General features: G+C 52.0%; 2 protein-coding genes across 2 annotated transcripts in view; both read right to left on the bottom strand.

Annotated features, from left to right (window-relative positions):
• The window catches only part of LOC119932422, a 41,383-nt gene extending 22,980 nt beyond the window's left edge, over window positions 1-18,403 (bottom strand). Inside the window, exons 1-4 of the mRNA XM_038751588.1 lie at window positions 18,310-18,403; window positions 16,933-18,225; window positions 14,095-14,297; window positions 288-389 (exon numbers count right to left, since the gene is read on the bottom strand). Of these exons, the coding sequence (XP_038607516.1) occupies window positions 288-389; window positions 14,095-14,297; window positions 16,933-18,225; window positions 18,310-18,403 (1,692 nt within the window). The remainder of the gene's footprint in view (window positions 1-287; window positions 390-14,094; window positions 14,298-16,932; window positions 18,226-18,309) is intronic.
• A 6,283-nt stretch (window positions 18,404-24,686) lies between these two features.
• PPP1R21 (protein phosphatase 1 regulatory subunit 21) overlaps window positions 24,687-27,515 on the bottom strand; it is a 77,302-nt gene continuing 74,473 nt past the window's right edge. The window contains exons 20-22 of the mRNA XM_038751272.1: window positions 27,098-27,196; window positions 25,903-26,031; window positions 24,687-24,763 (exon numbers count right to left, since the gene is read on the bottom strand). Of these exons, the coding sequence (XP_038607200.1) occupies window positions 24,734-24,763; window positions 25,903-26,031; window positions 27,098-27,196 (258 nt within the window). The 3' untranslated portion in view covers window positions 24,687-24,733. The remainder of the gene's footprint in view (window positions 24,764-25,902; window positions 26,032-27,097; window positions 27,197-27,515) is intronic.

The raw sequence follows: 27,515 nt of genomic DNA, 5'->3' as shown, positions 1-27,515 counted from the left end.
TAGGAAGGTTTTAAAAGAAGAAAAATAGACACACACACACAAACCAAAAGCCGGAGGTTACTTGTTCAGCACAATTGGGATAGCTTTCAGATGTAAAAATTGGCTATTTTGATACAGATTGTCAACCCTGAGCATAGCAAACGACTCCATCTGGGTAATAATCACAAATAGAAAGCAATAATTAAGACACGGGCCAGGGGATTGGTTGGTCTCAGTTTCCGGACTCTGAAGGAAAAAATAAAATAAAATGCCTAAGGAAACCACGTCACTTTCCGTCACCGACGAACCTGCTTCAAGTCGTTCAGAACCTGCTCGTCGACCCCTTCTTCGGCAAAAAGCTCTCGCATCCCCTCAATGACGTCCTCGATGACAGATCTGTAGAGAATGGGCTGCACAACGACAATGGATCAAGCTCTCAAGGGCTCACGTCTGGGGAGAAAGTGGTTCTGCCCCTTGTCCGCTGTGTGACCTTGGATAAGTCACTTCACTTCCCTGGGTCTCAGTTCCCTCATCTGTAAAGTGGGGATTAAGACTGAGCCCCCTGTAAAACAGGGACTCTAATCTAATAATAATAATAGTATTTGTTAAGCACTTACTATGTGCAAAGCACTGGTGGGGATACAAGGTGATCAGATTGCCCCATGTGGGGCTCACCATCTTTATCCTCATTTTACAGATGAGGGGACTGAGGCCCAGAGAAGTGAAGTGACTTGCCCAAAGTCACACAGCTGACAAGCTGCAGAGCCGGGATTAGAACCCACGACCTCTGACTCCCAAACCCGGGCTCCTTCCACTGAGCCACACTGCTTCTCAATCTGATTAGCTTGTATCTACCCCAGTGCTTCACACACAGTAAGCCCTTAACAAATACCATCAGGCTTACTATTATGCTGTGCCTCAGTTTCCTCAACTATAAAATGAAGATTTGATAGCTATTCTTCCTCCCCCTTAGTCTGTGAGTCCCATATGTCAGACAGGTGCTACTTTAGCGCTTAGTAAAGTGCAAGCACACTCTGTACCCACCCTGCTATATTGTATTCTCCCAAGCGCTTGGTACAGTGCTCAGCAGCCTGTAAACGCTCAGTAAATTCCATATATTATTGGAAAGTCCTTAACAAAAAGGCCAATTATTATAGGTGAGTAGCCCCACCTCCAGTCAAACCACACAGACCCAAAGATCACCCTTCATTGTGCTGTTTCCAGCAACTGCCTCTGTTCCCTTGATTACAAGCAAATCAAAGGCAGGGTTCCCCCAAAATGCCTACTCTGTAAATTCTATTAATCGACTCCCACATATTCTTAACGTCATTTCTCAAACCCACATTCTGTGCTGCTTTAATTTGGCCTGCATCTAGCGGCGGCTTTCCGCCCGGCTGCATTTCATGCATTTCACAGTGGCATTTCTCAAACCTGGGCCCAGGTGATTTCACTTAAGCCCGAGGCTAAAGAGTATCCACTAAGGGAAAATCTTCACAATATAAGAAATGAATTTCATCTGCACACAATTCATCCCACCCCCAAATGCAGTCAGCAGCCGCTTAGACTCATGGAAAAAGCACAAGCCTAAGAGTCAGAGGATGTGATTCTAATCCCGGCTCTGCCACTTGGCTGCTGTGTGACCTTGGGCAAGCCACTTACCTTCTCTGTGCCTTAGTTCCCTCATCTGCAAAACAGGGATTAAGACTGTGAGCCTCACATGGGCCAGGGACTGTGTCCAACCTGGTTACCTTGTATTTACCCCAGCGAGAACAATCCCTAACACAGGGTGTTTAACAAGTATTTAAAATATATGCACAGATAGATAATTGTGATATTTTTAAGCACTTATTATGTGCCGGGCACTGTACTACATGCTGGGGTGGAGACAAGCAAATTGGGTTGGACACAGTCCCTATCCCACATGGCTCACAGCCATAATCCCTATTTTATAGATGAGGTAACTGAGGCACAGAAAAGTGACTTGCCCAAGGTCACCCAGCAGATGAGTAGAGGAGCTTCTGAATCCCAGGCCCCTGTTCTATCCACTAAGCTATGCTATTTTGCCTATATCTAAATATCAATGGTGGGGGGGGGGCGGCGGTGAGGGGCAGGGGTGTCTCCCAATTAAACAAAGTTGTAAGCTCATTGTAGGTTGGAATTGTATCTACCAGCTCTGTTGTACTGTACTCTCCCAAGCGCTTAGCCCAGTGTGCCGCACCTCCAGTAAGCACTCAGTATAGACCCCTGATAGACTGAGTGAATGAAGCAGTACAAGGCTGGCCAGCCAGGAGCTCAGATGGGGCTGTGCCCAGGCCCACAGGGAAGAGGCCATTCTTTGCCAAGGAGTGGCAGGACGCCCCTAACCATCTGCCCACCCACCCCCCCACACACACAACCGTGTCTAGGCCCCTATGGTTAGCAGGGTCAGAGGCTAGGAAAAAATTCTGGGCCAGTGAGGGCTTATCCCCAGTCCTTGGTGGGGGGCGGCAAGAGAGGGGAAAGGAAAGAAGTGGGGGGAGCAAGAGAGGGGAAAGGAATGAAGGGGGGCCAAGAGAGGGGAAAGGAATGAAGGGGGGCCAAGAGAGGGGAAAGGAAAGAAGGGGGGCAAGAGAGGGGAAAGGAAAGAAGGGGGGGCAAGAGAGGGGAAAGGAAAGAATGGGGGGGGGCAAGAGAAGGGAAAGGAAAAAAGAGGGGGCCAAGAGAGGGGAAAGGAAAGAATGGGGGGGGGCAAGAGTGGGGAAAGGAAAGAATGGGGGGGGCAAGAGTGGGGAAAGGAAAGAATGGGGGGGCAAGAGTGGGGAAAGGAAAGAATGGGGGGGCAAGAGTGGGGAAAGGAAAGAATGGGGGGGCAAGAGTGGGGAAAGGAAAGAATGGGGGGCAAGAGTGGGGAAAGGAAAGAATGGGGGGCAAGAGTGGGGAAAGGAAAGAATGGGGGGGCAAGAGAGGGGAAAGGAAAGAATGGGGGGGCCAAGAGAGGGGAAAGGAAAGAATGGGGGGGGCCAAGAGAGGGGAAAGGAAAGAATGGGGGGGCCAAGAGAGGAGAAAGGAAAGAATGGGGGGCAAGAGAGGGGAAAAGAAAGAAGGGGGGGCAAGAAAAGATGGGGGGCAGGAGAGGGGAAAGGAAAGCAGACTAGGGAGGCAAGAGAAGGGAAAAGAAAAAGATTGGGGCAGGGGAGGAAGAGAGGGAAAGAAAACTTGTGGGGCACATTTGGGAGAGGAGACACGGTTGGGGCACCCAGGCCCTGGGAACCACCTGGCCGAGGCCTCCGGCCGTTGGTACCTAGGACAGGCCTCTGTCCGCCAATTCCTCCCCCCAACCCCCTCCCCCAAGCGAGGGGGGGGCCTTACCACGGGGTTGACACAGGCCATGGCTGCGGCTCCGGCCTGTCCCCTAACGCCCCCCACCCCTCCCTGCCTGCCCGCCCGCCCCCCTCTTGGGAAGCCGCGCGCCTGGCGGGTTATAACGCCCTGGGGCCCCGCGCAACAGCCTCAGCCCCGCCCCCAGCCTCCCCTGCCAACCCCCCTCCCACCCTGCTCACCCCTCCCGAGGGGACCAAGGGAGGCCTTCATTACCTGGCTTACCTCGATTTATTGATTGATTTATTTTTATTTATTTATTTATTTATTTATTTATTTATTTATTTATTTATTTTATTTGTCCATATCTATTCTATTTATTTTCTTTTGTTAGTATGTTTGGTTTTGTCCTCTGTCTCCCCCTTTTAGACTGTGAGCCCACTGTTGGGTAGGGACCGTCTCTAGATGTTGCCAACTTGGACTTCCCAAGCGCTTAGTCCAGTGCTCTGCACACAGTAAGCGCTCAATAAATACGATTGATTGATTGATTGATTGGGGAGGGGGAACTGGCATAGGGAAGACGGAAGGGGTTAACGGTGGGGGGGTGGTAGTGTGAACTCCTTGTGGGCAGGAAACTGCTTGGTTTTCTGTCATCCTCTCCCAAGCGCTTAGTACAGTGCTTTGCACACACTAAGCGCTCAATAAACACGATTTTATTGTATTTGGTTAATATGTTTCATTTTGTTTTCTGTCTCCCCCTTCTAGACTGTGAGCCCGCTGTCAGGCTCACATCTCTGGATGTTGCCAACTTGGACTTCCCAAGCGCTTATTCCAGTGCTCTGCACGCAGTAAGCACTCAATAAATATGATTGAATGAATGAATTAATAATGATGGCATTTATTAAGCACTTACTATGTGCAGAGCACTGTTCTAAGCGCAGGGGAGGTTACAAGGTGATCAGGTTGTCCCTCAGGGGGCTCACAGTCTTCATCCCCATTTTCCAGATGAGGTCACTGAGGCCCAGAGAAGTTAAGTGACTTGCCCAAAGTCACACAGCTGACAATTGGCAGAGCGGGGATTTGAACCCATAACCTCTGACTTCAAAGCCCGGGCTCTTTTCCACTGGGAATTGGGGGGTGAGGCAGAAACGGAGAGGAGGGAGGAAGGCTGCAGGCAGGGCACTAACCTCTCCTCTGGGCCCCAAATCTCACCACTAATAATAATAATGGTATTTGCTAAGCTCTTACTATGTGCAAAACACTGTTCTAAACTCTGGGGAGGTTACCAGTTGATTAGGCTGTCCCACGGGGGCTCACAGTTTTAATCCCCATTTTACAGATGAGGTAACTGAGGCCCAGAGAAGGGAAGTGACTCGCCCAAAGTCACACAGCTGACAGTTGGCGGAGCCGAGATTTGAACCCATGACCTCTGACTCCAAAGCCCGGGCTCTTTCCACTGAGCCACGCTGCTTCTCACTAGACCCCAAATCCCACCCCCAGACTCCAAACCTCTCCACTGGACCCCAAATCTCACCCCCAGACTCCAAACCTCCCTGCCAGGCCCCAAATAATAATTATAATAATGGCATTTGTTAAGCACTTACTATGTGCCAAGCACATAGTGCTGGGGTGGAATGTTCTAGGCTGTGAGCCCGCTGTCGGGTAGGGACCGTCTCTAGATGTTGCCAACTTGGACTTCCCAAGCGCTTAGTGCAGTGCTCTGCACCCAGTAAGCGCTCAATAAATACGATTGAATGAATGAATGAATGAAAGGCCCAACGCAGGACTCACCTGGGACCCGCACTTAGCATAAACACCTGGTCACTTCAATCGATTCCGGCAGCTCAACTTCTGCTGTTGAAACCAAACTGTGAGCCCACTGTTGGGTAGGGACTGTCTCTATATGTTGCCAATTTGTACTTCCCAAGCGCTTAGTACAGTGCTCAGTAAGTGCTCAATAAATACGATTGATGATGATGACAGTCCCTGATTTTTCCCTCCCATTCTAGCCCAAATATTTTGTAAAAGCACTCTCAGCCAGAACTGAGATTGGGAGCTCAATCAATCAATCAATCAATGCTATTTTTATGGTACTGAGCACTTATTATGGGTCAAACGCTGTTCTAAGCGCTGGGCTCATTAACAATAATAATAATAATCACGGCATTTGACCTAATTCAGCGCTTAGTACACTGCTCTGCACACAAGTGCTCAAGAAATACGATTGATTGATGGATTTGTTAAGCGCTTACTATGTGCAAAGCTCTGTTCCGTGAGCCCACTGTTGGGTAGGGACTGTCTCTATATGTTGCCAATTTGTACTTCCCAAGCGCTTAGTACAGTGCTCTGCACATAGTAAGCGCTCAAAAAATACGATTGATGATGATGATGATGGATTAGGTCAGACACAGCCCCTATCCCACCCGGGGCTCCCAATCTAAGTGGGAGGGACAACAGGTATTGAATTCCGATTTTACAGTCGAGGAAACTGAGGCACAGAGAAGGGAAGTGCCCAGTGTCACACACGAATAATAATCATGACGGTATTTGTTCAGCACTTCCTATGTGCCAAGCACTTTTCTAAGCTCCGGGGTAGATACAAAGTAATCAGGTTGTCCCACGTGGGGCTCACAGTCTTCATCCCCGTTTTCCAGATGAGGGAACTGAGGCCCAGAGAAGTGAAGTGACTTGCCCAAACGTGGCTCAGTGGAAAGAGCCCGGGCTTTGGAGTCAGAGGTCATGGGTTCAAATCCTAGCTCCACCACTTGTCAGCTGTGTGACTTTGGGCATGTCACTTAACTTCTCTGTGCCTCAGTTACCTCATCTGGAAAATGGGGATTAAGCCTGTGAGCCCCCCCGTGGGACAACTTGATTACCTTGTATCTACCCCAGTGCTTAGAACAGTGCTTTGCACATAGTAAGCGCTTAAAAAATGCCATCATCATCATCATCATCATCATCATCACACAGCTGACAATTGGCAGAGCGGGGATTTGAACCCATGCCCTCTGACTCCAAAGCCCGGGCTCTTTCCACTGAGCCATGCTGCTTCTAGTGCTTCACGCCAGTCAGCTGTGTGACTTTAGGCGAGTCACTTAACTTCTCTGTGCCTCCGTTATCTCATCTGTAAAATGGGGATTCAGACTGTGAGCCACATGTGGGACAACCTGATAACTTTGTGTCTCCCCCAGAACTTAGAACAGTGCTTGGCACATAGTAAGCGCTTAACAGATACCATCATCATCATCATTTACTATGCATCCACTGATAATAATAATAATAATAGCATTTATTAAGCGCTTACTATGTGCAAAGCACTGTTCTAAGTGCTGGGGCTGTTACAAGATGATCAGGTTGTCCCACGGAGGGGCTCACGGTCTTCATCCCCATTTTACAGATGAGGTCACTGAGGCCCAGAGAAGTTAAGTGACTTGCCCAAGGTCACACAGCAGACATGTGGCGGAGCCACGATTCGAACCCATGACCTCTGACTCCAAAGCCCGGGCTCTTTCCACTTGAGCCACGCTGCTTCTCTGATAGAGCCCTGCACTAAGGACTTGGGGGGAATACCACCATGATGATCATAATCGTGGTATTTGTTAAGTGCTTATTACATGCCAACCTCTGTTCTTAGGGAAGCAGCGTGGCTTAGTGGAAATAACCCGGGCTTGAGAGTCAGAGGACTTGAGTTCTAATCCCGCTCTTCCATGTGTCTGCTGTGTGACCTTGGACGAGCCATTTTTTTTTTAATCGTATTTATTGAGCGCTTACTGTGTGCAGAGCACTGTACTAAGCGCTTGGGAAGTACAAGTTGGCAACATATACTTCACTTCATAACACTTCACTTCTCTGTGCCTCAGTGACCTCATCTGGAAAATGGGGATGAAGACTGGGAGCCCCACGGGGGACAAACTGATGACCTTGTATCAACCCCAGCGCTTAGAACGGTGCTTGGCACATAGTAAGCACTTAACAAACGCCATTATTATTATTATTGTTATTATTCCATTCCCTGCCCACAGCAAGCAGCGCGGCTCAGTGGAAGGAGCCCGGGCTTTGGAGTCAGAGGTCATGGGTTCAAATCCCAACTCCGCCAGTTGTCAGCTGTGTGACTTCGGGCAAGTCACTTCACTTCTCTGGGCCTCAGTTACCTCATCTGGAAAAATGGGGATTAAGACTGTGAGCCCCCCCATGGGACAACCTGATCACCTTGTAATCTCCCCAGCGCTTAGAACAGTGCTTTGCCCATAGTAAGCGCTTAATAAATGCTGTCATTATTATTATTATAATTATTATTACTATTATTACTGGGGGTGGGGGAGATAGACATCAATACAAATAAATAAAGTTACAGATATGCACATAAATGCTTTGGGGCTGGGAGAGGGGATACGTAAAAGGGATAAATACATTTTTGGGGGGTGTTAATTGTATTTGTTTAGCACTTTGTGTCGGGCACTGTACTAAGCACTGGGGTAGATACAAGCGAATCAGGTTGGACACAGTCTAACTGTAAGCTCACTGTGGGCAGGGAAGCGCTCAATAAATACGATTGAATGAATGAATGTTTGTTATATCGTCCTCTCCCAAGTGCTAAGTGCTCTGCATAGAGTAAGTGCTCAATAAATACAACTGAATGAATAAATATGACTGCATAAATGAAAGAATGAATGGGATTTTACTTGTCCATATCTGTTCTATTTATTTTATTTTGTTAGTATGTTTGGTTTTGTTCTCTGTCTCCCCCTTTGAGACTGTGAGCCCACTGTTGGGTAGGGACCGTCTCTAGATGTTGCCAATTTGTACTTCCCAAGCGCTTAGTCCAGTGCTCTGCACATAGTAAGCGCTCAATAAATACGATTGATGATGATGATGATGATGATTTACAGTCTTAGTCCCCTTTTTCCAGAGGAGGAAACTGAGGCCCAGAGAAGTGAAATGATTTGTGCAAGGTCACACGGCAGACCAGCGGTGGAGTCGGAATTAGAACCCAGGTCCTTCTGCATCCTGGGCCTGGGCTGCTTCTCTAATCAGCGTGGCTCAGTGGAAAGAGCCCGGGCTTTGGAGTCAGAGGTCATCATCATCATCATCATCAATCGTATTTATTGAGCGCTTACTATGTGCACAGCACTGTACTAAGGTCATGGGTTCGAATCCCGGCTCCGCCAACGTGTCTGCTGTGTGAGCTTGGGCAAGTCACTTCACTTCTCTGAGCCTCAGTTCCCTCATCTGTAAAAGGAGGATGAAGACTGTGAGCCCCCCGTGGGACAACCTGAACACCTTGTATCCCCCCCAGCGCTTAGAACAGTGCTTTGCATATAGTAAGCGCTTAACAAATGCCATTATTATTATTATTATTATTATTATTAATCTCTAATCTGATCATTAATCAATCAGCTCAGGGGATGGTCTTGTGGGTCCCGAGAAAGTCTGAACGGTCAGAGTGGAGCGGGCCAGCCAGTTGTTCATTTCTTTTCACTGAACTTCACTTCATCTTCCAAAAAATGTCTCAGCCCAGGAAGTCACCCGCCAAAAAATCAACCTGATTTCTCAAGAAAACGAACCCCCTCTGGAATACCGTTTTAATAATAATAATCATTCATTCATTCATTCAATCGTATTTATTGAGCACTTACTGTGTGCAGAGCACTGTACTAAGCTAATAATAATAATACTGATGGTATTTGTTAAGCGCGTACTATGTTTTCATCACCAACCTGTTTCTCCCCCGGCCCCGACAAAAATCAATATGCCACCTACAAAATATTCTGTTACAAGATCATTAGCTTGCTCAATTTTACGCTTCTATCGACAGAACAGAAAATGGTCGTTGGAGGAAAGCACCGAGACACTCAGTCGTTATTTAAAAATGATCACGGGCTTGTTGGCCTCCCTGCATGTGGCTACTGAGTTGAGCGGGAAGGAAATGGAAAATAGGGGGTGTGCGGTATTTGTGAAGTGCCTACTATGTGTCAAACACTGTTCTATTTATTTTATTTTGTTAATATGTTTGGTTTTGTTCTCTGTCTCCCCCTTCTAGACTGTGAGCCCACTGTTGGGTCTCTATATGTTGCCAACTTGGACTTCCCAAGCGCTTAGTACAGTGCTCTGCACACAGTAAGCGCTCAATAAATACGATTGATTGATTGATTGATTGTTCTAAGCGCTGGGGTAATAATAAGAACAATGATGGTGTTTATTAAGCGCTTACTCTGTGCAAAGCATTGTTCTAAGCGCTGATGAGGTTGTCCCACGGGGGGCTCACAGTCTTCATCCCCATTTTCCAGATGAGAGAACTGAGGCCCAGAGAATAATAATAATAATAATGGCATTTATTAAGTGCTTACTAGGTGCAGAGCACTGTTCTAATTGCTGGGGGGGTTTACAAGGCGATCAGGTTGTCCCACGGGGGGCTCACAATCTTAATCCCCATTTTCCAGATGAGGTAACTGAGGCCCAGAGAAGTCTTCATCCCCATTTTCCAGTTGAGGCAACTGAGGCCCAGAGAATAATAATAATAATCATTATGGCATTTATTAAGCGCCTACTATGTGCAGAGCACTGTTCTAAGCGCTGGGGGGGTTTACAAGGTGATCAGGTTGTCCCACGGGGGGCTCACAATCTTAATCCCCATTTTCCAGATGAGGTAACTGAGGCCCAGAGAAGTGAAGTGACTTGCCCAAAGTCACCCAGCTGGCAATTGGCAGAGCCGGGATTTGAACCCACGACCTCTGACTCCCAAGCCCGGGCGCTTTCCACTGAGCCACACAGCTTCTCACGCAGGGGGTGGGTACAAATAAATTAGGTTGGACACAGCCCCCGTCCCTCACGGGGCTCCCGGTTTAGGTAGAAGCAGCGTGGCTCAGTGGAAAGAGCCCGGACTTTGGAGTCCGAGGTTGTGGGTTCAAATCCCGGCTCCGCCAATTGCCAGCTGGGTGACTTTGGGCAAGTCACTTCACTTCTCCGGGCCTTGGTTCCCTCATCTGGAAAATGGGGATGAAGACTGTGAGCCCCCCGTGGGACAACCTGATCACCCTGTAACCTCCCCAGCGCTTAGAACAGTGCTTTGCACACAGTAAACGCTTAATAAATGCCATTATTATTATTATTATTATTATTATTATTTAGGTAGGAGAGCGAGCGGGACAAGCAAACCTCACCAGAGCCTTTTAGACTGTGAGCCCACTGTTGGGTAGGGACTGTCTCTATATGTTGCCAACTTGTACTTCCCAAGCGCTTAGTACAGTGCTCTGCACATAGTAAGCGCTCAATAAATACGATTGATGATGATGATGAGAGCGGACCGAGAGGCCATTGCAATGGGAATTGTAGAAACGGAAACTTTCCTGTTTTCCCCTCTTTACCCTCCGGACGTCGATTCCTCCTGCAGCCCCTGCCCCCCTGCTCAGAGAAGCAGCATAATAACAATAATAATAATAATAATGGCATTTGTTAAGCGCTTACTATGCGCAAAGCACTGTTCTAAGCGCTGGGGACGTCACAAGGTGATCAGGTTGTCCCACGGGGGGCTCACAGTCTTCATCCCCATTTTACAGATGAGGGAACTGGAGCCCAGAGAAGTTAATAATAATAATAATGACAATAATAATGATGGCATTTGTTAAGCGCTAACTATGTGCAAAGCACTTTTCTAAGCACTGGGGACGTCACAAGGTGATCAGATTGTCCCACGGGGGGCTCACAGTCTTCATCCCCATTTTACAGATGAGGGAACTGAGGCCCAGAGAAGATAATAATAGTAATAATAATAATAATAGTATTTGTTAAGCACTTACTATGTGCAAAGCACTGTTCTAAGCGCTGGGAACATCACAAGGTGATCAGGTTGTCCCAAGGGGGGCTCACAGTCTTCATCCCCATTTTACAGGTGAGGGAACTGAGGCCCAGAGAAGTTAGTAATAATGGTAATAATAGTGATAGTATTTGTTAAGCGCTTACTGTGTGCAAAGCACTGTTCTAAGTGCTGGGGACGTCACAAGGTGATCAGGTTGTCCCACGGGGGGCTCACAGTCTTCATCCCCATTTTCCAGGTGAGGGAACTGAGGCCCAGAAAAGTTAAGAATAATAATAATAATAATAATGATAATAATAATAATAATAATAATGGTATTTGTTAAGCGCTATGTGTAAAGCACTGCTCTAAGTGCTGGGGGGATACAAGGTGATCAGGTTGTCCCACAGGGGGCTCACAGTCTTCATCTCCATTTTACAGATGAAGGAACTGATGCCCAGAGAAGTTAATAATAATAATAATTATTATTATTATTGTGGTATTTGTTAAGCGCTTACTATGTGCAAAGCACTGTTCTAAGCACTGGGGGGGGGGTACAAAGTGATCAGTTTGTCCCACAGGGGGCTCACAGTCTTCATCCCCATTTTCCAGACGAGAGAACTGAGGATCCGAGAAGTTAAGTGACTTGCCCCAGGTCACACAGCAGACATGTGGCGGAGCTGGCATTCGAACCCATGACCCCTGACTCCAAAGCCCGGGCTCTTTCCACTGGGCCACGCTGCTTCTCTAAGCATTGCCTAGTGGCTAGAGCCCGGGCCTGGAAATCAGAGGGACCCGGGTTCCAATCCCCGCTCTGCCACTCGTCTGCTGTGTGACCTTGGGGAAGTCACTTCACTTCTCTGGGCCTCAGTTCCCTCATCTGCAAAACGGGGGTGAAGACACACACGGGCATGGGGCAGGGACCGCGTCCAACCCGATTGGCTTGCATCCACCCCAGCGCTTAGTCCAGCGTCCGGCACCCGATAAGCGCTTGACGAATACCACGATTATTATTATTTCCTCATCTCCTAACCGTACCTCATTCTCGCCTGTCCCGCCATCGACCCCCGGCCCACGTCATCCGCCAAGCTCGCTCTCTTCCTCCCTTCAAGGCCCTACTGAGAGCTCACCTCCTCCAGGAGGCCTTCCCAGACTGAGCCCCTTCCTTCCTCTCCCCCTCCTCTCCCTCTCCATCCCCCCATCTTACCTCCTTCCCTTCCCCACAGCACCTGTATATATGTATATATGTTTGTACAGATTTATTACTCTATTTATTTATTTTACTTGTCCATATCTATTCTATTTATTTTATTTTGTTAGTATGTTTGGTTTTGTTCTCTGTCTCCCCCCTTTTAGACTGTGAGCCCACTGTTGGTTATGGACTGTCTCTATCTGTTGCCAATCTGTACTTCCCAAGTGCTTAGTACAGTGCTCTGCACATAGTAAGCGCTCAATTAATACGACTGATGATGATGATCCCTCCCGCCACGGTCTGGATTTGCTTCTCCGTCTACTGCGTCGCGCAGCTGTCGGCTTTTCCCGGGTGTTCTCCGTCTGCCGTGATCCTTTTCCTCTCGATTTCGACCTAGGCATTAAGAGAGAGTTCGTTACGCCGTCGGTGGCCCCTCTGGACCGTAAGCTTGGCGTGGGCAGGGATTGTGTCTGTTATGTTGTTGCGTCGTCAATCAATCAATCAATCAATCCTATTTATTGAGCGCTTACTGTGTGCAGAGCACTGTCGTCCTCTCCCAAACACTTGGTACAGTGCTCTGCGCACTGGAGGTGCTCAATAAATAGGATCGATCGATTGACTAGTGGATGTGGCCCGCCAAGCCCTGTGCTGAGCCCTGGGGTAGATACAGGACCAATACGTCGGTCAGATGGGGATGAATAATAACAATAATGATGATGGCATTTATTAAGTCTCCCCCTTTTAGACTGTGAGCCCACTGTTGGGTAGGGACCGTCTCTATGTGTTGCCAATTTGTACTTCCCAAGCGCTTAGTACAGTGCTCTGCACATAGTAAGCGCTCAATAAATACGATTGATTGATTGATTGATTGATTAAGTGCTTACTATTCATTCAGTCATATTTATTGAGCGCTTACTGTGTGCAGAGCACCGGACTAAGCGCTTGGGAAGTACAAGTTGGCAACATCTAGAGACGGTCCCGACCCAACAGTGGGCTCACGGTCTAGAAGCAGAGAAGCAGCGTGGCTCAGTGGAAAGAGCCCGGGCTTTGGAGTCAGAGGTCATGGGTTCAAATCCCGGCTCCACCACTTGTCAACTGTGTGACTTTGGGCAAGTCACTTCACTTCTCTGGGCCTCAGTGACCTCACCTGGAAAATGGGGATGAAGACTGGGAGCTTCCCGTGGGACAACCTGATCACCTTGTAACCTCCCCAGTGCTTAGAACAGTGCTTTGGACAGAGTAAGTGCTTAGTAAACACCAACATCATTATTATTATTATTATTATTAATCCCGGCTCCGCCACTTGTCAGCTGTGTGACTTGTGGCAAGTCACTTCACTTCTCTGGGCCTCAGTGACCCCATCTGTAAAATGGGGGTGAAGACTGGGAGCCCCCCGTGGGACAACCCGATCACCTTGTAACCTCCCCAGTGCTTAGAACAGCGCTTTGGACATAGCCAAATATATAGCCTGTATATATGCCATAGCCTGTATATATGTATCACCTGTATATATGTTTGTACATATTTATTACTCTATTTATTTATTTATTTATTTTACTTGTCCATATCTATTCTATTTATTTTATTTTGTTAGTACGTTGGTTTTGTTCTCTGTCTCCCCCTTTTAGACTGTGAGCCCACTGTTGGGTAGGGACCGTCTCTATCTGTTGCCAACTTGGACTTCCCAAGCGCTTAGTCCAGTGCTCTGCCCACAGTAAGCGCTCAATAAATACGATTGATGATGATGATGATGATGGTAAGCGCTTAACAAATGCCATTATTATCATCATTACTATCATCCTCCCTCCCAAAGCGGACCCGGCCCGCGCAGTACCTGGAGGTGGTAGCGCGTGTTCCTGACCACGTGCTTCTGGGGCTGAAGGTCGCCGTCGGTGCCCAGGGCCCGCACCTCGGTGCCCGAGGCGCACACGTCGGGCGTGACGAACCGCACGCTGGCGAAGGGGGACCAATCTTCCGGGAGGTCCTGGTCGGAGCCGAGCTCCAGCCGGCAGAGCAGGCCGTGGCGGTGGTCCGGGGCTGCCGGCCGGAGCCGAGGGGAGGACAAGGCCGCCGTCAGGGCCACCCCTCCTTTCTCGGTCGCGCCCGCCTGCCCCTTCATCGCCCCCCGATTCGAGGACCAGCCGGGGCTCTGTCGCCATGGCAACGGGATGCTGGGAGAAACTAGGAGATGGCTGTCGTCCTGGACACCCACCTTTAGCGGTTGGAAGGGCCCATCCGACATCAAGCGCTTAGCACAGTGCTCTGTGCACAGTAAGTGCTCAATAAATACGACTGGATGAATGAATGAATAAATACGATTGAATGAATGAATGAATATTGGGTAGGGACTGTCTCTATATGTTGCCAGCTGGTACTTCCCAAGCGCTTTGTACAGTGCTCTGTGCACAGTAAGCGCTCAATAAATACGACTGGATGAATGAATGAATAAATACGATTGAATGAATGAATGAATATTGGGTAGGGACTGTCTCTATATGTTGCCAACTTGTACTTCCCAAGCGCTTAGTACAGTGCTCTGTGCACAGTAAGTGCTCAATAAATACGACTGGATGAATGAATGAATAAATACGATTGAATGAATGAATGAATATTAGGTAGGGACTGTCTCTATATGTTGCCAACTGGTACTTCCCAAGCGCTTTGTACAGTGCTCTGTGCACAGTAAGTGCTCAATAAATACGACTGAATGAATGAATGAATAAATACGATTGAATGAATGAATGAATATTGGGTAGGGACTGTCTCTATATGTTGCCAACTGGTACTTCCCAAGCGCTTTGTACAGTGCTCTGTGCACAGTAAGTGCTCAATAAATACGACTGAATGAATGAATGAATAAATACGATTGAATGAATGAATGAATATTGGGTAGGGACTGTCTCTATATGTTGCCAGCTGGTACTTCCCAAGCGCTTTGTACAGTGCTCTGTGCACAGTAAGTGCTCAATAAATACGACTGGATGAATGAATGAATAAATACGATTGAATGAATGAATGAATATTGGGTAGGGACTGTCTCTATATGTTGCCAACTGGTACTTCCCAAGCGCTTAGTACAGTGCTCTGTGCACAGTAAGCGCTCAATAAATACGATTGATGATGAATGAATGAATGAATGAATGAATGAATGAACATCCCTGTCTCTCCCGCAGGGCCCATCCAACACCCATGATTCTCCCCTCATCACCCCAACTCTCCCCCAGTGACCCAGCCCAGAGGGCTCGGTGGAAAGAGCCCGGGCTTGGGAGTCAGAGGTCATGGGTTCAAATCCCGGCTCTGCCGATCAATAATAATGGTACTTGTTAAGCGCTTACTATGTGCAAAGCACTGTTCTAAGCACTGGGGAAGTTACAAGGTGATCAGGTTGTCCCACGGGGGGCTCACAGTCTTCATCCCCATTTTACAGAGGAGGTACTGAGGCACAGAGAAGTTAAGTGACTTGCCCAAAGTCACACAGCTGACAAGTGGTGGAGCCGGGATTTGAATCCATGACCTTTGACTCCAAAGCCCGGGCTCTTTCCACTGAGCCACGCTGCTTCTCAGCCATGCTGCTTGTCAGCTGTGTGACTTTGGGCAAGTCACAACTTCTCTGGGCCTCAGTTCTCTCATCTGTAAAAATGGGGATGAAGACTGCGAGCTCCAGGTGGGACAACCTGATCACCCTGTAACCTCCCCAGCGCTTAGAACAGCGCTTTGCACATAGTAAGCGCTTAACAAATACCATCATTATTATATTATTATTATCTGTAAAATGGGGCTGTGAGCTCCACGTGGGACAACCTGATCACCCTGTAACCTCCCCAGCGCTTAGAACAGCGCTTTGCACATAGTAAGCGCTTAACAAATACCATCATTATTATATTATTATTATCTGTAAAATGGGGCTGCGAGCTCCACGTGGGACACCCTGATCACCCTGTAACCTCCCCAGCGCTTAGAACAGCGCTTTGCACATAGTAAGCGCTTAACAAATACCATCCTTATTATATTATGATTATCTGTAAAAATGGGGATGAAGACTGCGAGCTCCACGTGGGACAACCTGATCACCCTGTAACCTCCCCAGCGCTTAGAACAGCGCTTTGCACATAGTAAGCGCTTGACAAATACCATCATTATTATATTATTATTATCTGTAAAATGGGGCTGCGAGCTCCACGTGGGACAACCTGATCACCCTGTAACCTCCCCAGCGCTTAGAACAGCGCTTTGCACATAGTAAGCGCTTAACAAATACCATCCTTATTATATTATTATTATCTGTAAAAATGGGGCTGCGAACTCCAGGTGGGACAACCTGATCACCTTGTAACCTCCCCAGCGCTTAGAAGAGCGCTTTGCACATAGCAGGCGCCTAATAAATGCCGTCGTTTTTAGTATTATTAGACTGTGAGCTTTTAGACACTTTTAGACTGCGAGCCCACTGTTGGGTAGGGACTGTCTCTATATGTTGCCAACTTGGACTTCCCAAGCGCTTAGCGCAGTGCTCTGCACACAGGCAGCGCTCAATAAATACGATTGATTGATTGATTGATTATTATCCCACACCTCTGACTCTTCTCTTTCCATCCCCGCCTCTCGTCCAGTGACCCGAGCACGGACCATCCCGCACCCCTGACTCTTCCCTCGCCGTGGGTGACCAGGCCCTTACCCGAGTCCTCGTCCGGGAGATTTTCGATCCTCCAGACGACGGCCCCGTAGGCCCCCTCGTAGCGGGCGGTGCCCACGGTCGCCCGGACCACGGGTTCCGAGTCCGGATCCCGCCGGGCCCCCAGGCAGGCCCCGCGGTTCACCCTGGCCCTCAGGGAGCCGGGCCGGCCCAGGGCCTGGTCCCAGCGGGCGGGGACGGGGAAATGGACGGCCACGTGGCTGCAGGCCGGCGAGGGGCCGGCGCGGACGGAGGCCCTCAGCTCGACGCGGGCCCCCCGCACGGCCACCCGGGCCCGCAGGGTCAGCGGCAGGGCCGCCCCGGCCGGGGCCGTCCCGAAGCGCATGAGCTCCAAGCGGCAGGCGTCCGGCGGGGAGAAGCGGACGGCCGGAGGGACGGCGGCGTCCGCGGCCCGGGCGCACGGGTGGACGTGGAGGCCGCCCGGCCCCGCCACCGGCCGGGGGCCGGCCAGCGCCAGGAAGCACTCGTCCCCGGCGTTCAGGAAGCAGAGGCAACTCACCCGCGTCACCACGGCCGCCTCGGCCACCCCGCCGTCCCTCCGGACCGCGGCCCAGACGCGGTCGTCCAGCTCCAGGAACATCTCCCGCTCCTCGTCCGGCCTGGCGGGGCGGGGGGCGGCCGGGGCGGGCGGCAGCTTGACCAGTTCCTCCTCGACGGCGCCCAGGAAGTCCAGGAAATCCTCGTGGTCGGGGCTGGCCACCTTGAGCAGCTGGGCGGCGTGGACGGCGCGGGCGGCCCGGCCCCGGCGTCGCTCGGAGTAGGTCACGCGCTCCAGCTTGACCGCGTGGACCGGGCCGGAGGGCCCGCCGCGCTCCACCGTGGGCTCGGACAGGCGGCAGCGGGGCCCGAGCCGGAGCTCTCGGAAGGGCCGCTCCAGGCCCCGGGCGTAGAACAGCTGCAGGACGCCTCCGCCCGCCACCCGCAGGAAGATGGGCCCCCACTGGCGCGACGACATCGCGCTCTTCTTCTCGGGGATGCGGAGCAGCAGGGCCCAGCCGGACTTCCCGCCGGGGCGGAAGAGCGAGCGGGGCACGAAGGCCGGGCCGGGCGGCTCGGACGAGGCCCGGAGCCGCTCCGGCCTCCGGTACGCGGGCGAGGGCGAACCCGGGGTCGGGCCCGGGCCCCGTCGTTCAGGCCCCGTTTCCCGGCCCCGAGCCAGGCCGGAGTCGGGCGAGGGTTGACCGGACGGAGCGTGGCCCTCTGGGAGGGGCAGAGCGGTCACCAGGCCCCGGGGAGCGAGGCCCGTGTCGGGCGGATGTGGGGAAACTGAGGCAGGAGGGCATTCCGGGGTGGGGGAGAGGGCGAGCGGGGAATTCCGGGGGGGCCCCGGGCTCAGGTAGGGGTCCGTTGGGGGGCTGCCGGGGGGCGTGGGGTCTCCTCGGGGGGCATCCGTGGCCTGCCGGGGGGCGCGGAAGGCCGGCTCGTCGTCGAAGGTGACCCAAGCGCCCGACATCCCGCCGGGGCCGCGGCCAGCCCCTGGGGACGGAAGGGACACGCTCTCCTTAATAATAATCATAATAATAATAATAATGGCATTTGTTAAGCGCTTACTATGTGCCAAGCACTGTTCTAAGCGCTGGGGGGGGGGCGGGGATACAATGTGATCAAGCTGTCCCACGTGGGGCTCACAGTCTTCATCCCCATTTTTCCAGATGAGGGAACTGAGGCTCAGAGAAGTTAAGTGACTTGCCCAAGGTCACACAGCAGACTTGTGGTGGAGCCGGGATTCGAACTCATGACCTCTGACTCCAAAGCCCGGGCTCTTTCCACCGAGCCACGCTGCTTCTCTTTGTTAAGCGCTTACGACGTGCGAAGCACTGATCCAAGGTTGCCCACCCCGTGGGGCTCACAGTCTTCATCCCCATTGGACAGATGAGGGAACTGAGGCACAGAGAGGTTAAGTGGCTTGCCCAAGATCACACAGCTGACGAGTGGCGGAGCCGGGATTAGAACCCATGACCTCTGACTCCCAAGCCCGGGCTCTTTTCCACGGAGCCACGCTGTTAAGCAGAAGGGAACTGAAGCACAGAGATAATAATAATAATAATGACGGTATTTGTGAAGCGCTTACTATGTGCGAAGCACTGTTCTAAGCGCTGGGGGGGATACAAGGTGATCGGGTTGTCCCCCGAGGGGCTCACGGTCTTCATCTTCACACAATTAAGATTGTGAGCCCCCCGTGGGACAACCTGATCACCTTGTATCCCCCAGCGCTTAGAACAGTGCTTTGCACAGAGTAAGTGCTTAACAAATACCATTATTATTATTATTATTATTATTTTCCCCATTTGACAGATGAGGGAACTGAGGCCCAGAGAAGTGAAGTGACTTGCCCAAGGTCCCCCAGCTTGACACCTGTCCACATGTTTTGTTGTCTGTCTCCCCCTTCTAGCCTGTGAGCCCGCCGTTGGGTAGGGACCGTCTCTAGATGTTGCCGACTTGGACTTCCCAAGTGCTTAGTCCAGTGCTCTGCACACAGTCAGCGCTCAATAAATACGATTGAATGAATGAATGAATGAGGGGTCAGCCGGAGGCAGGGACTGGGGCTGGGAGAGGGGCAAGGATGGCACAGGGGGTAGTGAGGGGGGCAGAGGAAGGGTGAGCCAGGGGCAGGGAGAGGGGCTGGGAGAGGGGCAAGGAGTGGGGCAAGGATGGCACAGGGGTAGGGAGAGGGGCAGAGAAGGGGTGAGCCGGGGGCAGGGATTGGGGCTGGGAGAGGGGCAGGAAAAGGGGTAAGGATGGCACGGGGGTAGGGAGAGGGGCAGAGGGCAGGAGTGAGCCAGGGGCAGGGACTGGGGCAGGGAGAGGGGCAGGAAAAGGGGCAGGGAGAGGGGAAAGGATGGCACAGGGGCAGGGAGAGGGGCAGAGAAGGGGTGAGCCGGGGGCAGGGACTGGGGCTGAGAGAGGGGCAGGAGAAGGGGCAGGGAGAGGGGCAAGGATGGCACGGGGGTAGGGAGAGGGGCAGAGGATGGGCAAGGGGCAGGAGAAGGGGCAGGGAGAGGGGCAAGGATGGCACAGGGGTAGGGAGAGGGGCAGAGGGGAGGGATGAGCCGGGGGCAGGGAGAGGGGCTGGGAGAGGGGCAGGAGAAGGGGCAGGGAGAGGGGAAAGGATGGTACAGGGGTAGGGAGAGGGGCAGAGGGGAGGGGTGAGCCGGGGGCAGGGAGAGGGGCTGGGAGAGGGGCTGGAAAAGGGGCAGGGAGAGGGGCAAGGATGGCACAGGGGTAGGGAGGAGGCAGGAGAAGGGGTAGGAAGGGGGAAAGGATGGCACAGGGGTAGGGAGATGGGCAGAGGGGAGGGGTGAGCCGGGGGCAGGGAGAGGGTCAAGGATGGCACAGGGGGTAGGGAGGGGGGAAAGGATGGCACAGGGGTAGGGAGAGGGGCAGAGGGGAGGGGTGAGCCGGGGGCAGGGAGAGGGGCTGGGAGAGGGGCAAGGATGGCACAGAGGTAGTGAGGGGGGCAGAGGGGAGGGGTGAGTGAGCCGGGGGCAGGGAGAGGGGCTGAGAGAGGGGCAGGAAAAGGGGCAGGGAGAGGGGCAAGGATGGCACAGGGGTAGGGAGAGGGGCAGAGGGGAGGGGTGGCCTGGCACCAGGGTAGGAGGGTCGGACGGCAGACACTCACGGAGCTGGGCGGGTGGGGGCCCGGCAGCGGGCACCATCGGGGGGAAACCCCGAGGAGCGGGCCGCACCAGGCCGGACCAGGCCGGGCCCCGGACGAGCGGGCGCCACGCTCCTCCTCCTCCTCCTCCTCCTCCTCTCCCTCCTCTTTCCCTTTCCTTTTCCCTCCCCTTCCTCCTCCTCTTCCCGTTCCCCTCTGCCGCCGGGATCCCCCCTGTCTCCCCTCCCTCCGTCAGTCCGTCGATCAATCGTCCCTCCTGAGCGCTTACTGATGGGCAGAGCACTGTACTAAGCGCTTGTTGGGGGGGCGGGGGGGGGGGGCGGACAATACTGCAAAGTTGGGAAAGAGCCCGGGCTTTGGAGTCAGAAGTCATGGGTTCCAATCCCGGCTCCGCCACAAGTCTGCTGCGTGACCATGGGCGAGTCACTTCACTTCTCTGGGCCTCAGTGACCTCATCTGTAAGATGGGGATGAAGACTGCGAGCCCCCAGTGGGACAACCTGATCACCTTCTATCACCCCAGTGCTTAGAACAGAGCTTGGCACATAGTAAGCTCTTAACAAATACTATTAGTAGTAGTAGTAGTAATTTGCCTAATGGATAATAATAGCATTTATTAAGCGCTTACTATGTGCCAAGCACTGTTCTGAGCGCTGGATAGGGACTGTTTCTATATGTTGCCGACTTGTACTTCCCAAGCGCTTAGTACAGTGCTCTGCACACAGTAAGTGCTCAATACATACAATTGGATAGCGCCCAGGACTGGGAGTCAAGGGGACCTGGGTTCCAATCAATCGATCAATCAATAAATCGTATTTATTGAGCGCTTACTATGTGCAGAGCACTGTACTAAGCGCTTGGGAAGTACAAATTGGCAACACATAGAGACAGTCCCTACCCAACAGTGGGCTCACAGTCTAAAAGATCCCGGCTCCACCGCTTGCCTGAGTGGCCTTGGATGAGTCCTTTCCCTCCTCCGGGCCTCAGTTCCCTCACCTGTAAAATGGATATAAGAATAGTAATGGTATTTCAATCAATCGTATTTATTGAGCGCTTACTGTGTGCAGAGCACTGTACTAAGCGCTTGGTATTTGTTAAGCGCTATGTGCCAAGCACTGGTCTAAGCACTGAGCGCTGTTCAAAGAACTGGTGAGCCCCATGTGGGACAGGGACCTTGTAGCTACCCCAGCGTCTAGCATATAGTAAGCGCTTAACAAATACCACACTTATTATTATCACTGTTTAGACGGAAAGGGAAGCGAACAGTCGGTGATCAGGTTCTGCCCTTCCCTGGCGGGGTGCCCTCTTTTCCCTCAACAGACAGTCCCAAAGCCAGGAATATCCCGAGGATATCGGGAAGAATCGGAATCCCGCAGCGTGGCTCAGTGGAAAGAGCCCAGGCTTTGGAGTCAGAGGTCATGGGTTCAAATCCCTGCTCCGCCAATTGTCAGCTGGGTGACTTTGGGCAAGTCACTTCACTTCTCTGGGCCTCAGTTACCTCATCTGTAAAATGGGGATAATAATAATAATAATGATGGTATTTGTTAAGCACTTACTATGTGCAAAGCACTGTTCTAAGTGCTGGGGAAGATACAAGGTTATCAGGTTGTCCCACATGGGGCTCACAGTCTTAGTCCCCATTTTACAGATGAGGGAACTGAGGCCCAGAGAAGTTAAGTGACTTGCCCAATGAAGACTGTGAGCCCCACGTGGGACAACCTGATCACCTCGTAACCTCCCCAGCGCTTAGAACAGTGCTTTGCACATATAGCAAGCGCTTAATAAATGTCATTAAAAAGAAAATCCCGGCCCTGTCGCCCAAGGAGGAGGCGGCAGTTGACGAATCCAGGGATGGAACCAGTTTTCCTTTAACATTCATTCATATTTATTGAGCGATTACAGAGAAGCAGCGTGGCTCAGTGGAAAGAGCCCGGGCTTTGGAGTCAGAGGTCATGGGTTCAAATCCCTGCTCCGCCAATTGTCAGCTGTGTGACTTTGGACAAGTCACTTCACTTCTCTGGGCCTCAGTTACCTCATCTGTAAAATGGGGATTAATACTGTGAGCCCCATGTGGTACAACCTGATCACCTTGTAACCTCCCCAGCACTTAGAACAGTGCTTTGCACAGAGTAAGCGCTTAATAAATGTCATTTAAAAAAAAAATCCCGGCCCTGTCGCCCACGGAGGAGGCGGCAGTTGACGTGTCCAGGGATGGAACCGGTTTTCCTTTAACATTCATTCATATTTATTGAGCGATTACAGAGAAGCAGCGTGGCTCAGTGGAAAGAGCCCGGGCTATGGAGTCAGAGGTCATGGGTTCAAATCCAGGCTCCTCCACTTGTCAGCTGGGTGACTTTGGGCAAGTCACTTCACTTCTCTGGGCCTCAGTGACCTCATCTGGAAAATGGGGATGAAGACTGTGAGCCCCCCGTGGGACAACCTGAGCACCTTGTAACCACCCCAGTGCTTAGAACAGTGCTGTGCACATAGTAAGCGCTTAATAAATGCCATTATTATTATTATTACTGCATACAGAGCGCTTTAACAGAAGCAGCGTGGCCTAGTGGCTAGAGCCCGGGAGTCGGAAGGTCGCGGGTTCCGATCCCGCTCCACCACTCGGCTGCTGTGTGACTTCGGGTGAGTCCGTTCACCTTCTCTGTACCTCAGTTCTCCTGTTTGCCCTCCTGTTTAGACTGTGAGCCCCTTGCGGGACAGGGACTTTATCCAACCCGATTATCCTTCAAAGCCCTACTGAGAGCTCACCTCCTCCAAGAGGCCTTCCCAGACTGAGCCCCCTTTTTCCTGTCTTTCTCCCCATGATGATGATGTTGGTATTTCTTAAGCGCTTACTATGTGCTGAGCACTGTTCTAAGCACTGGGGTAGATACAGGATGATGATGATATTTGTTAAGCGCTTACTACGTGCCGAGCACTGTTCTAAGCGCTGGGATAGCTACAGGGTAATCAGGGTGTCCCACGTGGGGCTCACGCTTTTAATCTCCATTTTACAGAGGAGGTAACAGACACAGAGAAGTGAAGTGACTTGCCCAAGGTCACACAGCTGACAGTTGTCGGAGCCGGGATTTGAACCCATGACCTCTGACTCCAAAGCCCGGGCTCTTTCCACTGAGCCACGCTGCCCCATTCCCCACCCCCGCCCTACCTCCTTCCCCTCCCCACAGCACCTGTATATACGTTTGTACTGATTCATCACTCTATTTTACTTGTCCATATTTACTATTCTATTTATTTTCATCATCAATCGTATTTATTGAGCGCTTACTATGTGCAGAGCACTGTACTAAGCGCTTGGGAAGTACAAATTGGCAACATATAGAGACGGTCCCTGCCCAACAGTGGGCTCACAGTCTAAAAGGGGGAGACAGAGAACAAAACCAAACATACTAACAAAATCAAATAAATAGAATAGATATGTACAAGTAAAATAGAGTAATAAATATGTACAATACAATATGTATTTTGTTAGTGATGTGCATATAGCCATAATTCTATTTGTTCTGACGACTTGACACCCGTCCACATGATTTGTTTTGTTGTCCGTCTCCCCCTTCTAGACTGTGAGCCCATTGTTGGGTAGGGACCGTCTCCATATGTTGCCAACTTGGACTTCCCAAGCACTTAGTACAGTGCTCTGCACGCAGTAAGTGCTCAATAAATACTTTTGAATGAATGAAATGAATGAATAGATACGATTGAATGAATGAATCTTGTGTTTACCGTGGCCAGAAAGCACTTAATGAATACCACGGTTATTATTAAGTGTGAATTTATTGGCGCCAGTGTCCCTGGACCGGAGGTCGGGAGACGAGGATGGACTCCTCCGACCGGACGAGGAGGGGGAGGAAGAGGGAGAGGGGGACGGGGGAGTCACTCGGAGGACGACGTGACCACTGTGGTCCCGAAACGCACGAGGAGGGAGACAGACGAGCGTCCCGGGCCGGTTCTCCCGCCCGGAAAACGGGAGCCCCGTCTGGACGAGGCCCAAGTCGCCCACTCGGGAGCCCGGCTTGGTCCGACCGGTTCCGATGGCGAGCTGAGCGTCTCGGAGGAGTCGCGTCGGGCCCCGGGCCCGCCGGCGCCCGTCTCTCCGCACCGGCGGGCCCGCGGGTCCGTTCGGACGGACGGACGTTCGGACGGCGTCCGTAAACTATCGACTCTTGTTCTTCTTGGAATTTCCCTGGCGAGGACAAACACACGCGTCAGTCAAAACCGCCCTCCCCGGGGTCTCGACGGAGGACGGGGGTGACCGGGCCTCGGCTAATTTTCGGGGGCGAGGCGGGAAATGACCACCCCTGGTGCGTCTCCCCGACGGAGTCCACGGGTCGCGGAGGCCTTCGAGTCCCCAAGTATCCTGTCCCTCGAGACTGGAACCTCACTGTGGACAGGGAACGTGCCCACCGACTCTATTTTTTTTTTTTTTTTAGTGGTATTTGTTAAGCGCTTACTACGTGCAAAGCACTGTTCTAAGCGCTGGAGGGATACAAGGTGATCAGTTTGTCCCACGGGGGGCTCACAGTCTTCATCCCCATTTTACAGATGAGGGAACTGAGGCACAGAGAAGTTAGGTGAGCTTCTCAGAGGTGGCGGCCTTGTACCACAGGATGGACGAGGCAGTGTGGTCTAAGGCTAAGATATTTACTATTCTATTTATTTTATTTTGTTAATATGTTTTGCTTTATTGTCTGTCTCCCCCTTCTAGGCTGCGAGCCCGCTGCTGGGTAGGGACCGTCTCTAGATGTTGCCAACTTGTACTTCCCAAGCACTTATTACAGTGCTCTGCACACAGTAAGCGCTCAATAAATACGATTGATTGATTGATTGGGTAGGGACTGTCTCTATATGTTGCCGACCTGGACTTCCCAAGCGATTAGTCCAGTGCTCTGCACACAGTAAGCGCTCAATAAATACGATTGAATGAATGAATGAATAAGAGCCAGCTAGGTGACCCATTTTGGATGGGGCCTCTTGGGCCTCAGTTTCCTCACCTGAGAACGATCTGGGCCCTGCCGGCCGAGTGGGGAGGAGGAGGAGGAGGTCCTCAGGAGGGAAAAGACCTCGAGCTTCCTCTCCCAGGCCCACTGGGCTGCTGTTCTCCCCCCAGAAGCCCTCGGCCTGCAGGCCTGGCCACGGCCCTGCGTTAACGCAGCCCGGAGTCGTGGGAATGGACAGATGGTCCCCCCGGGAAGCCGGGGCTCAAACCGGAGACCCCTCTGAGCCCAGATGCCCTGGCTGGACACCAAAACTTAAAAACTGGCCGGAAGGGAGCCGTGCCGTCCCCGAGGGAGGGAAGGGACCCGAGCCCCCCCACCGCCTTACCTTGCTGGCTATCTTCAGCGTGTCGATTTCTTCTCTCTGCTTCGACAGGGTCTCGTTCATGCTGCAGAGGTGGTCGCTCATCATACTCAGCTGGCCCTCGTAGCTCCTCTTGGTGGTGGTCAGCTCGTCCTATGGGCAGGGGATGGAGGGAGGGAAGGGGGGATGGAGGGAGGGATGGGAAGAGGGATGGGAAGAGGGAAGGGAGGGAGGGAAAGAGGATGGGAGGGAAATAATAATAATAATAATGGCATTTTATTGGAAAGTAATAATGGAAGTGGAATAATTGATGGAATTATTGGAATGGAATAATGGAATAATAATGGAATAATTGGAAAGTAATAATGGAATGATGGAAGTAATAATGGAAAATAATGGAAAGTAGGAGGGAAAGAGGAAGGGAGGGAAAGTGGGAGGGAAAGAGGGAGGGAGGGAGGAAGGGAAGGACAGAAGAGAGGAGAGGAGGAAAGGAGAAAGGAAAGGAGGGAAGGGAAGGAAAGAGGGGAAGGAGGAAGGGAACCATGGAAGAGAGGGAGTTGAAGGGGCAATTTTTCAGTGGCATCTGCTCTATCTGGCAACAAGATGGGGTAGGGACTGTCTCTATATGATGCCAATTTGTACTTCCCAAGCGCTTAGTACAGTGCTCTGCACACAGTAAGCGCTCAATAAATACGATTGATGATGATGATGATGAAGATGGAGCTGGGCTGGGGGTCTCTGACCGGGCCAGGCCAGGCTGGATTCATCCCGGGGAAAATGATTCGGGGACCAGAAGCAGAGGCCCAAACTGACCTCCGCCTTCTCGGCTTTCCAAACCTGGCGGAGTTCCTCTCCGCTCCGGGGGTTGGGTGGGCTCGGGCCGGGGGGAATCCCTCCCACACTCAGAGCGCGGGCCCGGGCCCGCGGCTTGGAGACCCCACTTGGGAACCGGCCGGCCGGACGGCGGGACATCGAGTCCCGGGGGCGGCGGCCGTCGGGGCCTGCGGCGGCGAGGCAGGAGGAGGTGGGGATGACTGGACAGGCAGAAGGCCAGGCCGGGGTCACCTCCCTTCGAACCCTCTCCCTGGGGGCTTGCCCACCCTTAAATCGCCCCGCTCCGGGGCAACCGGGTGTGGGGAGCTCGGGGACAACGGGTTCTGGTCTCTGAGGGCGTCCAGCGCGATCGGGGCAGCTGCAGGGCCCACCCCGGGGGACCCACCTGCAGCCGGCTGACGTTCTGGGTGGCGGACTTCACCTCTTCGGCCAGGGCCTCCTTGGACTTCTCCGCCAAGAACAGTCTCTTGGCGAGGGCGCGGCACTGTCGATTCGGAAAAGAACCGGTTACCCGCCGGGACCCCCGCGATGGGTGGCCGATACTGCCCTGCGGGGACCGCTTTGCTAAAAGTCGGGGGGAGGAGGGATCAGTTGGTCAGTCACTCCTATCTATTGAGTGCTTACTGTGTGCAGAGCACCGTGTTAAGCACTTGGGAGTTGGGAGACTGCAATAAAACGATATAACAGATACACTCCCTTCCCTCAATAAGAATAATAATGATAATGGCATTTATTAAGCGCTATGTGCAAAGCACTGTTCTAAGCGCTGGGGAGGTTACAAGGTGATCAGGTTGTCCCACGGG

The sequence above is a fragment of the Tachyglossus aculeatus genome, chromosome 9, assembly GCF_015852505.1.
Source record: "Tachyglossus aculeatus isolate mTacAcu1 chromosome 9, mTacAcu1.pri, whole genome shotgun sequence".
In the NCBI taxonomy this organism is placed as follows: Eukaryota; Metazoa; Chordata; class Mammalia; order Monotremata; family Tachyglossidae; genus Tachyglossus; species Tachyglossus aculeatus.
Note: the sequence above shows the minus strand (reverse complement) of the source record. Positions and strands in the feature narration are given on the sequence as shown.